The sequence below is a fragment of the Cryptomeria japonica genome, chromosome 2 (genome assembly GCF_030272615.1).
Source record: "Cryptomeria japonica chromosome 2, Sugi_1.0, whole genome shotgun sequence".
NCBI lineage: Eukaryota > Viridiplantae > Streptophyta > Pinopsida > Cupressales > Cupressaceae > Cryptomeria > Cryptomeria japonica.
In genome coordinates this window covers 576,087,509-576,102,926 of record NC_081406.1, presented here as the reverse complement: position 1 = coordinate 576,102,926, position 15,418 = coordinate 576,087,509, and the positions used below count along the sequence as shown (strand labels likewise).

General features: G+C 34.1%; 1 protein-coding gene across 1 annotated transcript; it reads left to right on the top strand.

Annotated features, from left to right (window-relative positions):
• Nucleotides 1-7,662, top strand: LOC131050947 (probable histone acetyltransferase HAC-like 1). The gene is made up of 3 exons (XM_057985274.2): nt 1-367; nt 6,723-6,828; nt 7,136-7,662. The coding sequence occupies exons 1-3, from the start codon at nt 174-176 to the stop codon at nt 7,259-7,261; spliced, it is 426 nt and encodes a 141-aa protein (XP_057841257.1). The 5' UTR covers nt 1-173; the 3' UTR covers nt 7,262-7,662.
• Nucleotides 7,663-15,418: the final 7,756 nt, after the last annotated feature.

The window sequence follows — 15,418 nt, the reverse complement described above, 5'->3', positions numbered from 1 at the left end:
CACACCCAGCCACATCCTTAAAATGAACCTCATATAAATACCGTCACGAAAGCGAGGGTTCTACAATAGTGAATTACCCACATAGAAAACCCTCCCATTAAAAATATTTAGCGGAACAGGAAGGAGAGGGCACTGCATTTCAGTGCAGGGATCTAGAATTCCAGAACAATAGGATGCCGGGTAGGCCACTGATTCCAGGTCAGGTCTCAGGACATGTAACTGGCCAAGTGGGAGGACAGTTGCCTGGTTTAGCACAACAGAATGGGAGCAGTTTAGCTTCACAGACATCAAATCATGGGGGTATGCGAAGGTCATGGCACACAGATGTGGATGTTCCTGCAGTACGGCGACATATCATAGAGAGGATGTAAGCAATCGAAGAACCTAATACTTCAGAGCAAGAACATCAAATGCTTTTTTCTGATTTTGTGTATTTCTGATGTATGGTAAATAATAAATATGTGAATATATTCTGTAACTAATTGTAGTGCGAATCAATAAGGGGATACAGGTATTTATAATATAATCTATGGATCAAAATTGATTTACAGTATTCTTATTACCATTCATTCTCACAGTTGCAACATTAAGGGCAATTTAAGTTTATTTCCTTTATTTGAGATAAATTTAAATAAAACTTAATAATTTTTTAAGTATTTTAACTAATGAAGTAGTTACATTATTATAGAAAAATCACATGATTGTCCTGTGACATCAAATGGGATCAGAGCATTGGTACTACGCTTGATTTTTTGTTGCAGTTTTATCAGCTTCACCCCATCTTATATTTAATGTCTTATGTTTCTTGTCACTCTCAACCCTAATTTAATTGCTTCCGGTTCAAGTTGGAATCTGGTGGACGTCAAAATCCCTAAAAAAATATATTTAATGTAAAAAAACTATTAAAATCCATTATGATGCATGTGAAAAGGAATAAGCAGAATTTTATAGCTTAGTAAATTTTTTCTGCTGGATAGGGTGAGAATATGAGTCGCCTCTTATGATTTGGAGTAATCTTGGATCATTTTAAGGTTTGAAGCCTCTTAAAATCCATTGTATTGAGTCGGATTTTAAATTGGGTCAAGCTCCTATAAGTGTTTCATTGCAATTGAACAACAGACCACTTAGATATAGGTGTGTATAATGGTTTCAAACTTTCATGTTTGTGCTCCATATGCATACATACAGAGTTGTAAATATGAAATGAACATTACATCCATGTATACTATAAAATGAAGTCATTAATATGCGTGATAAGTGCAGTTTTGAAACTAATATCCAATTAATAATAGAGAAATGATATTATAAACTTAATCTTTAGTGCTAATAATATATATTTTGGTTGCTATAAATGGTAAGATGTTTAAATGAAAAGATACTAAGCTTTTTTTCTTACTACAGGCTTCTTTGGTGTAAACATCTGCCTAGTTTACATTGCTTGTTATATGCTTATATACTACGTTACCCCAAGTTTCCGGCACGGGGGACGGGGGGAGGGGTTTCCGGGACGGCAAATTTTTTTGCCAAATTTGGGGGCGGGGGGACGGCAAAGGGGATGGCTATATAAAATATAGGGACAATTTAAAATATATGGGAAAATTCTAAATGTTCATATGTAAACATGGATAAAGCATGCATCTATACATTATATCATATGAAAACATGGATATAGCATGTGTATGATACTATGAAAACATTTTAGAATGCAAACATCGAACATACAACATTATCAATAGACTCAATACTCAAATATGCACTCATAATTCAGAATTTCAATTCATTCACATTGTCAATATGCATATCATAATAGATATTAAAGAAATAACATACACAATGGAGCCTAATCAGACTCAGAGGTTAAATTTTCACTACTTCCATCAGCGCCCTCAATTACGCAAAAAACATAATTAAAAAAAAAAAGAAAATACGACTTTTTATTTTAATATTTTTCCCTAGCCCTAGATGTGGGGGACGTCTAGCCATCCCCGGGATGGCTGGGACATCCCCAATCCGTCCCCAGCCGTCCCCGGGACGTACGGACGTCCCACACAGCTAGGGAAGCCGTCCCCCGTTTCGGGGATGTCCCCTGGCCGTCCCCAAGTCCCCGAAACGTCCCCGGGACTGGGATGGGGGTTTTCAGGTAGGGGACGCATCCCCGGGTTTCGTAGCTTATATACAATGATGTCACCATAATGCTAGCGATTGGCTTCACAGCATTAAGTATAGTGTAGACTTAAGTTATCTTGCATTACTGTGTATCACAATTCCGTCCTTGTTGGTCAACAATCTTGTGTGTCACAATTCACAATTCTCTCTCTTTGAAGAAGGTACCTGGGACGAACTTGAAAGGTTATTATTGTTGAAAGAAATTTAGAAGAAAATTAATGTCCATCTCCTGATTTGAGAAAGTATTTTTTGGCGTTGAAGTGGGAATACTATGGCTTTTAGTATAATCATGAGAATTACAGTCCTCATTACTATTGGATGGTATGTTCTAATAAAAGCAGAAAAAGTTGGTCAATGACCAAAGAGGTAATAATTCATGTCCAGATTGATGGACTAACGTTATATATCGATAATCTATTTGAAATCATCCAAAGTTGAAGAAGCAACATCGTAGGAGAGAATTGCTCAAAGGGGGAACAAAGGCTTTTTACTAGCCACTTCATCGTCTGTTTTTTCTTCTTTGGTCTGTATAAATAGAAGATATCTGAAATACATTGAAGAAGGTCAAGGCTGACTCAATTTATTAAATGTTACCGTTAATGGGAAGAAGAAATTGTACTCAAATCATCACTATAATTGTTAATCCATATCCATCAGTTATGGATTTTCCTGGTATCAATGCTTGGTGGTGTATTTTTTGAGTCCCACTAATTCTTAATCTATGCTGTGTTGTTGTCGTCAGTGTCTTGCAGCATAAGTGTTCGTTTGTATTCATTACCTTGCTGCCGGTTCTATTTGCAGTGTGGCTGTAGCCATTTGTTTTCTATAACGATTATTGGGTTAAATGGGAATGCCAATGTTGACATACATTTTATTGTGTTGACGTTATAGGTTTTCCTGATGGTGTAGGTGTTGGTACAGGTAGATCCTTATGTCTTTATTTGTCTCAAGTGTTTGTGTTTCACCTCTGTGTGATCCAACTGTTTGATTTTGCTACTGATGTCTTTGGTGTTGTTTTGAATTACCTCATTGAAATCTATCATATCCACATTTTTGGTCTCATTGTTGCCTTGATCAGGATTTATCCCTTATTTGTTATTTCTTATTCGTTATGTTAGAATTTGTGTTTGCTACCAATCTCATGTCAATGCCTTTGATATACTTATTTAAAATGATCCTATGTTGTTATCTGAATTTATTTTGTTCATCTCTGGATTTTGATTCTTTTAAGTTACGTTTGATTCATCTACCTTGTTGATGCTTTCTGTTTTCTCTTAAAGGTTTTTAACTTTATACAAAGACTTGAAATTTCTCAATATTAATGGTTCATTATATTTTTTCATAATGTTTCCTTTTGCACTTTGTTGTTCCTTGGGGATCTTTTAATTTCCGTTGATTGTGTTTTATAGTTCCTCCTTTTCGGGTTATACTTATGCCATCGTATCATTTTTCTTACTGTTCTTGTTTTGAATTGTTCAATAGTTCGGTCATGTTTTGCCCATAAAGAGGTTATTTTATTTTTATTGTTTTTTATTTTTTATTCTATCTCTGTGATCTTTTTTTAAGAACATTTTATTTTCTGAAGGTCATAAATTATAATATCTCAGTTGACGATTTCATTTAACTGTTGATGTTCTGCCAGTTGTTTTTTCTTTTCTTTTTGAGTGGTTCATATTAAGTTTAATAGTTAATTTTTTTCCAATTCATTTATGTGTTCATGCATGTATTAAATAAGGTTGTTTTTAAAGTAAAATAAAATAATTCTCAAGTAAATAAAATAGCTTTGGATTGATATTTTTTTGATTATTTTAAAATTTAGATAAATGTTTTAAAGATATCTATATTAGATTATGTGTTGAAGAATGTACAATTAAATCTATAGAATTGAATTATGAATCACATAAATTTCTAAATGTAGTTTGTAGTTGTACCGATGAATCTCCAAAAACTAGTCTCATTGATATGTATGTATGTATGTAGTGTATGTGTGTATGTGCGTATGTATGTATGTATGTATGCATGTATCAAATTCTAAAGAATTTAAGAAACAATTTATAACAAGAAGAAATGAGTTTTATGATTATCATTATGTGTTTGAAATATGAACACATAAACAGATCCAAATAATGGAGGTAGATGTGAAAAGATGACCCAGAGGGTTCAATAACTTGTAGGTACTGGCTATGTATTCACATCAAAACAACAAAAAGTAGTTAGGTGGATTTCCAAGGGTACGAATTTGTTATCAAAATTCTGTAATTGAGAAATGTAGGAGATTATATGCAGAATATGATAAGCTTTAAAGTTGAGGGTGATCATCAGATGGGGGATTATCATGTAGAGAGGTATAATCTACAATGGCGTCAAGGGGCAGAAGTCTCTAATATTGTGATTGTGAAAGAAAAATTATTTAGAGAATATGTATTTTTGAAGTTTAAGTATAAAGACATCAAAATTTTATACATAAATACGTGCAAATGAAATTACTTAAGAAAAGAAAAAAAAAATGAATTACACAAGTGTATTACCAAAAAAATAGCTCTTCAAATAAAAATAAACATATAAATAAAATAAATTAATTTTTAAATAAAAAAAATTGTTTATGTATATATGTAATAAATAAAATAACTTGAGGTCAATATCTCCTGCTTTTTTAGTAGATGTATATAAAATATTTATATTAATACAAAGAAAAAAATAGAAGCAATTGACTAATAATGAGAACAAATGTTAGTCCAACTTTATGTAATAGCATTTTACAGAAACATTGACAAATTACAATTAAGCAATACAACTCTAAGCTATTAGTTTTGTTGGAAAACACATTTGAAATTATGAAGTATTTTTTAATGCCTCTGGTGAATTTTGATCATTTGTCCCATTGGAATATCAACAATAATATGCAGATAGAAACCACTTTATCTGAAACAAGGAGAGAAGAATTACAACATAAATCTACGCTTGATACAGGTAGCAACAGAACTTTGAAGGTCAAACAAACAGTTTGTCTAGTCTGTTTGCCATCAATATGCTGCAAATTCTGTTGTCAGTGATCACGGGTAAGTTAGCATGGGCTACTTCATGGCAACAACAGGATGCATGGAAACTGGATACCTGTCTCTGAGGCTCGCCACTGGAAGAGTTAAAGGCAGAATATGAACTGTTCCTGCTTCTCTAATTGTTTGACTTCATATGCTTTGGTGGAACTTATATAACTATATATCAGAATAGTTCAAGGGGATCGAACTGCCATTTTCTTAAATTGTATCATGTCACTCATATGTTACCACAGATTTGTACAGAGCTAAACAGATGATATAATGACGGCAATTCTAAGCCTTATGTCTATGTGAAGGCTAATGAGGGTACAATTGCTACAGAAACATGAATGTGCTGGTTGACATTGGTTATAGGAGCAGGAACTGTAAAAAATTAAAAGAGAATCTGAAAGGTTGCGTCATGAGAAATATTAATCCCAATTTCAGAGAACAGGAAACCATTCCATTCCATTCCATTTGCATTCTTACTGTATATTATGAAATATGTAAGTTATGAACATTTGGGGCACCTGAGTTGGGAAAAGATAAAAGGCTTGCCAAGATACAAGGGCCGGGGTATTAAAATAGCTATACAGTATTTGAGGGGCGGGCCAGCTACTAGCGGATCCATACAGGCAGGAGCCAATTCCTGCATATGGTAATACTTTGAAATTGTTAAAAGAAAATAGATAGGTTAGTAGACTGTGACCATACCCAATCAAATTAATCAGGTGCATTAGTTGTTTGAAGAGGGCTAAGTAAGATTGTATGCTATTTTGTTCCAAGGTGCAAGGTGATGGAAGTATAGAGATATCATAATCTTATAGAAGTAATGAATGTCACTATCTGATTCAAGTTAGCGTACAACAAACTCGCGATAAAGATTTCTTCACCAGACATTTGTGTAAGAACTTTTGAGAAAGCAAAAATAATTGCAAGCAGGATGTGTCTATGAGAAGTTTATGAGAACTATTGAAATACCTCTGGAAGAAATGGAGAAGTCTGAAAACGACAAGAAGCCATGTCCGAGGCTATAGATGTCAATTTAGAAGATAGTGTGTTGATCAATGAAGGCAAGAATGTTGTCTAGGTTGATACTGTGAAATAATAATCCTGCCAATGCCAGTAGTATGTAAACTAGAATAAAATTAATTCAACATATGACTTTAACTGTTTAACATAACAGCTTCTTCTGTTTAAGTTAATATTTTTTTTTTGCTTTTCTGAGCCAAGATAATCAAATTAATCTTGATGTAAAGTAAACTTTTAAACATCGAGATATAGTTGTAAAGTGCAGCTGCTTCTGCAAATCCTTGGTGGTTATTAAGAATCCAAATATAAGTGATGGGATTCTTGAACCATATTTGGATTCTTGAACCATGCTTTTTCATGAAATTATTGTGTTTTGGTTTAATTCATTCAATAAAGAAGATCATGCTTCATCTTGGGTAATTTCAAATACTTCTTTAAAAGTTTGTGGGATTTCTCTTTAATTTTCCTTGTTTTTGGTATTCTCAGTTTGCAAATTTTTCAGCGGCACCCAATTTCTCCAGAGTGGCAACAACGATTACCTGAATTTGTGAGGCGCCTAGAGGATGCTCTATTTACGGAGGCTGCTTCAAAGGTGTTTAAATATATAAATTAGTTGTAATCCATATTTCCAATCCTTTCCTAATGGTTTGCTTAGGATTCGAATTGGGGTTTTCCAATCCTGTAGCAAGTTATTTTATTGTTTTGCCAATGTTTGTTTGTAGTGAAAGGTTGATTTCCAGATCATTTCGTTTTGTACCCATAATTGGTATTTCAAATATATATTTCTTACTTTCATAAGCAGTTTTTCGGTATTTGAACTAAAATGTCTGAAGTTTGTCACACATCCCTTTGAATTGTTTACTCGTGTTAAGGGGAATCTTTTTCCTTTTCCATTTCAGGAAGAATACATGGACTCGACTAGCTTAGAACGGCGGTTGCAGATTCTGGTAAGGCGGTTTCAACCTCCAAACAATCGTAACCAGAATCGTACTCATCACAATCCTCCTCCTGTGGGCCAACAATGATATCAACTCCAAGGTTAAAACAAAATGGAAATGTAAACTCAATAATTACTAAACCAGGTAATGATATTGCAACGGCTAATGGTCGTGGCAATGGTAATGTGGTTCCCAACACCATGGGAAACTAGTCCACACAGTTACTGGTCCCTCTTTTCTATTGATAGCAAGTTTGCATGACATCTTGGTTGTGGTTCTAACATTTTCTTTATAGAGATTATTGTCATTTTCATAATAATGTCTATATTGTATTAGAGTCTGGTCAATGCAAGAAATATCTTGTAATCTATTCTATACCTTCATAATGCTGCTTTATAGTGTAAAGCCAATGTTATAAATTGTATTTTGTCATTCAGGTTTATGTTATATTTGATTAAATTATACATATCTGAAAACATTTTGTTCTATTATCAGTGTTTTTGTTGGAGATTAAAGTATTTTAGCATAATTTTTTTTCATCGACACTACAATGGTATCAAGCTTGGTTTTCTTACTGGCTTGTGAATCATGAGGCTATTGGATATTGTTGAGAGTTTTAATATAGAGCGTTAGGATAATTTCAATGCGAACACTCTTTCCATATAGCTTATGAAGATTTCATTTTTTACACTTAAAGGAATTGATGAGATTATCAATAGAAAAAGTTACAAAGTGGTTTGCAAGGTAGTAAAATCAACCAACAGAAGTGAAGGCAACTTTATCATTTGTAATCTATATAGAATTTTCTTTCGCAAACTACCCAAAGAAGATAAAATCAAAGGGTGGGCAAGTACATAAAAAGAATCACAAAAGGAGCATAGTCTAGTTCTAGCCCAAATACAAAAGAAAGAGAACAGGTCTTTGCAAAGTGGAGTGTGTAGAACTAAAAGTACAGTGAGCAACTCCAAGGAAGGTAAAGAAAAAAGAATGGAAATTGAAGTTTAGCCAACTATAAAGGAATACATGAATACTTTGTACGAGGATGCACATTCTCATCCAAGAAATAAGAAGTGTAGAAGACACCTCTTTGGCAAAGAAACATAAATCCATTGTATGAGTCAGAAGATTATTTGAAGTTGCAAGGATGTGAAAGAGACCAATTATTAAAAGGATATCCCTTGCAAATTGAAGGTATGAAATCTAATTGTAGTGCCATAAATTGTACTTCTTTAATTATGAGTACAATTTCACTCTCCTTAGCACTCACTATAGTTTATCATTCCTATAAGCATTTTAAGACCATTTCTAGGCTTGAATTAATCCTCAACTCAAGAGCATGAGTCCTATCCTATTTTAAAACTTCAACACACTCCTCTTTGGGCCCTTACTTTAGTGTGCCCTTTTTCCTATATCATTTCAAGTTTATTTGGGGTTTTATGCTATTTTAAATATCAATCCACTTTATCCCACATTTAAATGTTGTCAATCTTAATATAAATTTTTAGGGCCCTATCATCTCTCTTTCGTTGCTTTTTGGCTGATATTTTGAGAGTAACATCCTTGAAATTATTGAATTTGGTGTTGATATTAGGATATGATTGTTGTAAGTCAGCCAAAATGCAAAAATACCTTGAGAACCCTATATAAGACATTATCCCTAATTCGTTTTATCATCTATCAATTTCATTTTGAAGCATTCCTAATTCTTTCAAAAGTGGGGAGTGTAGGAGCATCAAGCTACAAGAAGTTGTCTTCAAGTATAATTATCATGTGAGGACTTATCTAAAGAGCTTTGCATCATCAATCAAAGGTATAATTATGTCATGTTAGTATTTCATTTTAAATTTAGTCTTTTTTCTACAATGGTAAGCTTTCTTTCTAATCATCATTGTTCTAGTGGAGGTTGACACCTACTTGAGGTTTCACTTAGGCAATCCCCTTAGAACCCAATGCCACCTTCTCCCCCTTGTGTAGGTTCAAAAATAGGTCCTAGTCAAAGTTTGAAGACACATAAGAACTCAAGATGCAGAGATAGAATTTCACAAGAAATTTCTTTAGAAAAGGTCTGGATAGTGACAACAAGCACCTATGTTCTCAAGGCTAGGGCCCCTAATGCCATAGTCCTTTAGGATTAGGGTGCCTAGCATCATAGTCCTCCTTGTTTGGGCTAGAATTTGGTTGGAAGAGAATTCAAAGGCTGTAGATATTAGATCTCCTCTCAATACTCAGTTGGGTACCTGATAGGAATATGGTGCCTAGCCATAATGTCCAACCATTTTGAGCTTATAGTTCAGACACATGCTCCTCTCTACATCTCATTTCCAATTGTATATATCTCAGTTGATTTTCAGTTTTGTATCTGTCTATTTATGCCGATTATTGTCAATTTTGTTTTATTTAGCCTAGCTCTTGCACTTTAACATCTAAATCATTATTCAATCGTAATTAATTAAAAGAGAACAATAATTCATTGTGCCCAACTCATTTAAGAGTTTTGATTCCTAGTTTGCATGTTTAGGCTAGTGAATCCCATTTCCCTACATTATATTTTGGTGAACCTAACATGTCTTACACTCGCACATTTTTTTATTTTTTATTTTTTAGATATAATTAATTTTATGAAGTTTTCAGATATAGGTATATTCATTTATGAAATCTAGTGCTTATGTGCTTGCATTTATTAATTAATCACTATAATGACATCCTTTGTAGAGATGAAGTATTGATGAATCATACTTGCCCCTCTCCCACAATTGATTCTATTCATGAGGACATTTTGGTGCCAGAGGAGGATCTTACTAGCAATGTTTTTGATGCTCTCTATTCTAAAGATGAAGTTGTAGTGGATAAAAAACCCAATCAAGTGAATACTATTCATATTCCTAGTCATGTGAATCTTAAGCTATTGTCAATCTTCGTCATGATGCTCCTCAACCTCAAAACAAACATGTTCTTATTCTAAATGGTGCTAAACAACCCGATTATCATGTAGTACCTCACAAGCAAACAAGATTCAAATGTTATTCCTACTTACCAACCTTTTCTCCCCCCTTCCCTATCTTTCACATGTTGGTAAAGAGTATGATCTTGTTGAGCAACTTCGTGCTACCCAAGCTAAGATCTTCCTTTGGGATTTGATTCAAACTTCATGTACATACCGAGGGATGGTCCAAGAAGCCTTATAGAAGGTAGTTGTCTCATCTTCTGCTAGACCAAATGATGTAGCAACCTTTCTCTATCGTATGCATGAAACAAGGACAAATATTTTGTTCCAACAAGATGGGTTATCTCCTTTGGAAGTTCCAAATCAGTTTTATCTCCTCATGATTATTGTGCTCATCAATGGTATTGCCATAAGACATACTCTAGTTTATAATTGCTTAGGTCTTAACATTTCTAGCATAAACTTGTTGCTTGAAATCAAGATGAGTTACCTCCTTTGGAAGTTCAAAATCAATTTTATCTCCTCATGATTATTGTGCTCATCAATGGTATTGCCAAAATACATACTCTAGTTTATAATTGCTTAGGTCTTAACATTTGTAACTTGTTGCTTGAAATCAAGATAGATACCTCCTTTATTCAACCAAATTCTCTCTCTATTTGTGACTTTGGTAATGTTGGTAAATAGTCGTTAGGTACAATTGCATTGCCTAGTAAAGTAGGTCATGTGATCTTACCCACACCTATCCACATCATGCCCAATACCTTTACATATAACCTTATTCTAGGTAGACCTTGGATTCATTCCTTGCAAGCGATCCCTTCTATTCGATATCGCAATCTCAAGTTTATCTATAAAAACAATGTATATACCTTAGAGGGTGATAAGAACTCAGAAAATTGTTTGCACATGGAAGCAAGATCTCAATCTCGTTTAAATAATTCAAGCCCTTCTTTAATCCAAATGAATACACAATCTTCTATTGAAGATACTCCTTTCGCTGAAGAGGTACTCTTAAAAAATGATTGGATGGCATTGGACTTTACACCATCCTTTTGTGGAGAATATAAAGTTCTTGAATTTACAACTGAATCCTTGAAGGGGCCTAGCGTGTCACTAGTCCAAGCTTCTTCTAAGTCCACTCCAACCTCTTCTTCTTCTTACAACGCGTCTTGATTACAATTGGGGCTCTTTAAACTTAACCCAATTGAAAATAAGAATGAGCTCTCTACCCCTAATGTTTCAACACTCACTAAAACTCCTACATTCGATTTGGAGAAACATTATGGAGTTAGTTTTAAAACCCTTTCTAAACATGGATACAATGGAAATGGTTTAGAATGTGTACAACAAAGTGTTGAAGCTCATGAGAAATTTGTATCACACTTTTCTAAAGAGGGTTTAGGTTTTCAACCATCTTCTTTGTCAACATCCTCTCCCCCATTGTCTAGTACATCTATGTCTTCCTCTTCTAACTTTCATCACAATAAGAGTATTTTGTTCGACCTTCTTCAAGACAATTTGATTACCCTTGGAAAAACGAAGGAGAAAACATAGACAAAATCTTAAGATTTCTTCTGTTTGTGTGTATCATCAATTGTATGACCATTCCACAAATGAATGCCAACCTTTGAAGACTAAAGTTCAACAATCCATAGATTTTGGTATCGTTCAAAGGACAAGTGACAATAAGTGGCACCTTTGTCAAGACCCTTCTAAATAACATTTAGTTCCTATTATGTTGCTCCTCACTATGTGATATTGGCAACTTAACTCTTGGGGGCTCATTGTCATTCATGGTTGTACAATTTTATGTGCAATCATACTTGGCTAGCAACATAATAACTTATTTATTCCTGTCTCTATATTGGAGGCCAAGAATAGTCTCAATCGTGTGTCCTTTAGGATCCACTTTCTCTTTGTTAAGTTGTATTTGTGTATATTGAAATGTAATTCTATTGTAAACTCATAAACAACCCAACCACAAGGCGAGAATCTACAAAACAAATCAACACCACCAATAGAGCTCTAAATGAAGTGCATGCAAACAAGATAAGATTGACTCCATTGTTCTCCAATCATTCAAGCCCTTGTGGATGATAGTATTTTCTCTCAACATTAAGCACTAGCAAAAGATGGCATAACGAAATGGAGTGTGGTTGATTGATGATGCAAACATAATGCAAATATGATAATAAAAGCAATGATAGTTAGAATGGATACCATGAAGCTCTACTCATGTACTAGGTAGGTTAAAAATGGGAGAAAAAGCTTCTTTTATATAGAAATCTCCAAGATAATCAAGGACATAGATTAAGATGTTAATTGATGAATGGACATGATTAAGAGGTTAATGGGAATAAATAGGAAGTTAAGAGTTTAATTTGAATGGAGGGATATAATTCAGAGGTGGGGGGAGAGTGAATAAGATTAAGATGTTAATTTGAATAAAAATAATAAATATAGGAAAGAAAAGGTTAAATCAATTAATTAATTAATTAAAAAATTTATTTAATTAATAAAGGAATATTGGTAAAATAAGTGAACATTTTTAGTGTTTACAATATCTTTTCAAAATGGTTTGTCTTTCTTGCATAGAATTGAGGGCCTCTTCCTTGCTTGAAAGCATATATCTTTTATATGATCTCTCCTTGGTGATAGAAATGTGTAATCCTTCATCAAGAATCCCCTCTCGTGGCAATTTGGAAGGTGTGTATTCTTTGTCTCTTTTCCCTTTTAACTGAAGATGTCATCTTTATCAAAGATCTCCTCTCTTTATGGAGGTAGATATCTTTAGACAATTATATCTTTCATTGCTTAAAGAATTGTCATTTAACGCATCTTCTTCCTAATTTGGAATACATGCAATTTTGTTGAGGATATCGGATTGGTGGTGAAGGCGTTTATCCTTGATGTGGATCTCTATCTTCCTTAAGATATCAACATGGAGGTATGTTGACATCTTAATGGGCGCATATGAGACATCCTTGTTGTTTGTGTCAGTATACGTTACAACACCCATTTTGTAGTCGAGTTTTAGGATTGCCTTGCAAACAGAGGGTTTTGTTTGGTAATCTTTACGTTAGTGCATGTTGCAACACCCATTTTGTAGTTGAGTTTTCAAATTATCTAGAAAATAGATATTTTGCTTTGTAATCTTTGTAGCATGAATCACCCAACATAACACACCTTGTTGGCTAGTGGAATGCATGCCTTCTCCTCTTATCAATTGATGTACGTCCTTGTTCTTTTTGTAAGTTCACTTGTGCTCTTGCAATAACATACCAAGAGTGATATTAGTGATTGAAACATTTTTGACATCAAGGTAACTTCAACTAGTTGACTTGGAACCTTTTGTTTGCTTTAGTACTAATGTTATTTGCTTTGTGTACATATTTGAAGGTTTTTGCATGGATTGGTAGAATCTTGTGCTTGGAAACTTGATTACATTTCAAACTTAGTGTTATCCTATCCCTAGCTTGTCTTTCTCTCAGATGCTCTATCTCTTCATTTCTATTTTACCAAGAGTATGAATGTGAGCTCATTACCCCACTAAAAAGGGGGCTAAATGTAGTGTTGTAAATTGTACTATTTTGATTATGAGTCCAATTTCACACTCTCCATGGCATTCACTTTAGTTTCCCATTCACCTAAGCATTTTAGGACCATTTCTAGCCTTGAATTAATCCTTAACTCAAGAATATGAGTCCTATCCTATTTTAAAACTTCAACACACTCCTCTTTGGACCCTTATTTTAGTGTGCCCTTTTTCCTATATTATTTCAAGCTTATTTGGGGCTCTATGCTATTTTAAATTTCAATGCACTTTATACCACACTTAAATATCGTCAATTCTCATATAAATTCTAGATTTAATATTAGAGTCATATTATCTCACTCCCCTAAAACTAAATGCCTATTTTATTAGGACACTAACAATCATTGCTAGTGTCCGATGCTTTTTGGCTAGAATTTCGGGAGAGTAACGTGTTGGCCTTAACATTACTGAATTTGGTCTCAATATTGGGATATGACCATTGTAAGTCAGTCAAAATGCAAAAATCCCTTGAGAACCCTATATTAGACATCATCCATAAGTTATTTTATCATCTATCAATTCATTTTCAAGCATTCCTAATTCCTTCAAGAGTACATTTGAGTGCAAGGAGCATCAACCTACAACAAGTTGTCTTCAAGTATGTGTTCGTGATGGATTTTGTTATGATTTATCACGTTATTGCATCAAACCTGGAGGACTTATCTAGAGAGCATTGCATCATCAATCAAAGGTGTATTGGGGGAAATTTGGAATTAGGATTTCAATTAAGCTAATAAAACCACTAATATGCCAAATTAGCCAACACATTGAAAGAGGGGGGAATCTAATAGCTCTAGCCACAATCCAAATATGGAAAGGGTTGAAATTCTTATTATAATCATTGGTTCTAGTGTTTGTTATTTCTTAGTTGAATTTGGAAGGTAATTGTGAAATTAGGGTAAAGCAATGAATAATTGAATTAAACTGTTGAAAACAGGCTGCTAGAGATATCCTACAGAGACACAAACTGAGATTTGGGCAAAAGAAGATGTTTAGAACCTGCTCCCAGAAGTTCGACTTGATTTTTCGAGATCAGGGTGTACAGATTCGCTCTGGTCCTCAGAATTTCACTCTGTCGAAAGATGAACTTGTTTGTCGTTGTTGACTCTGTTGGAATCGTTGAGTACAACTCCTGAACCTGTTTCCTACACACAAAAAGAGAGGGAAAGATGTTGTGGATAGTGGTTTGCCTTAGGTCAAACCTTGGTTTAGAAATTAACCTTGAAATTGAAGCTATTGCAAAATGCTTTCCTTTTGAGGGAAAGGCCAAATCTAAAGTAAAATGCTTTTAATTGAAATGTATACCTTGATGAAGTTTTGTTTGATCCTCATGCAAGGGTTTTATGATATCTTGTAGAATGTCTTCAAAGAAGGTTGATCATGGATGACATTTTGAATGCATAAACTTGACTTCACTTCTGCTCCAATGCTTGATGAATGACTGATTGCTTGCTCACTTGAATTTGCTAGAGTGTAATTCGGATCTTGATTGAGGTTAGGTTTCAAATGAGAGGAGTAGACCTCCTTTTATACTTGACTACCCAAAAATTAATTAAATTTTCAAAGTAGGCCAACATGGGATCAAATTTACCATTCACTTGAGGTGACCATTGTGAGGACTAAAAATGGGCCCTAATTGAGAGGACTAGGGTGCTAGGCGACTTGGTATTGAGCTAGGACTAGGGCGCCCAATGCCTTGGTC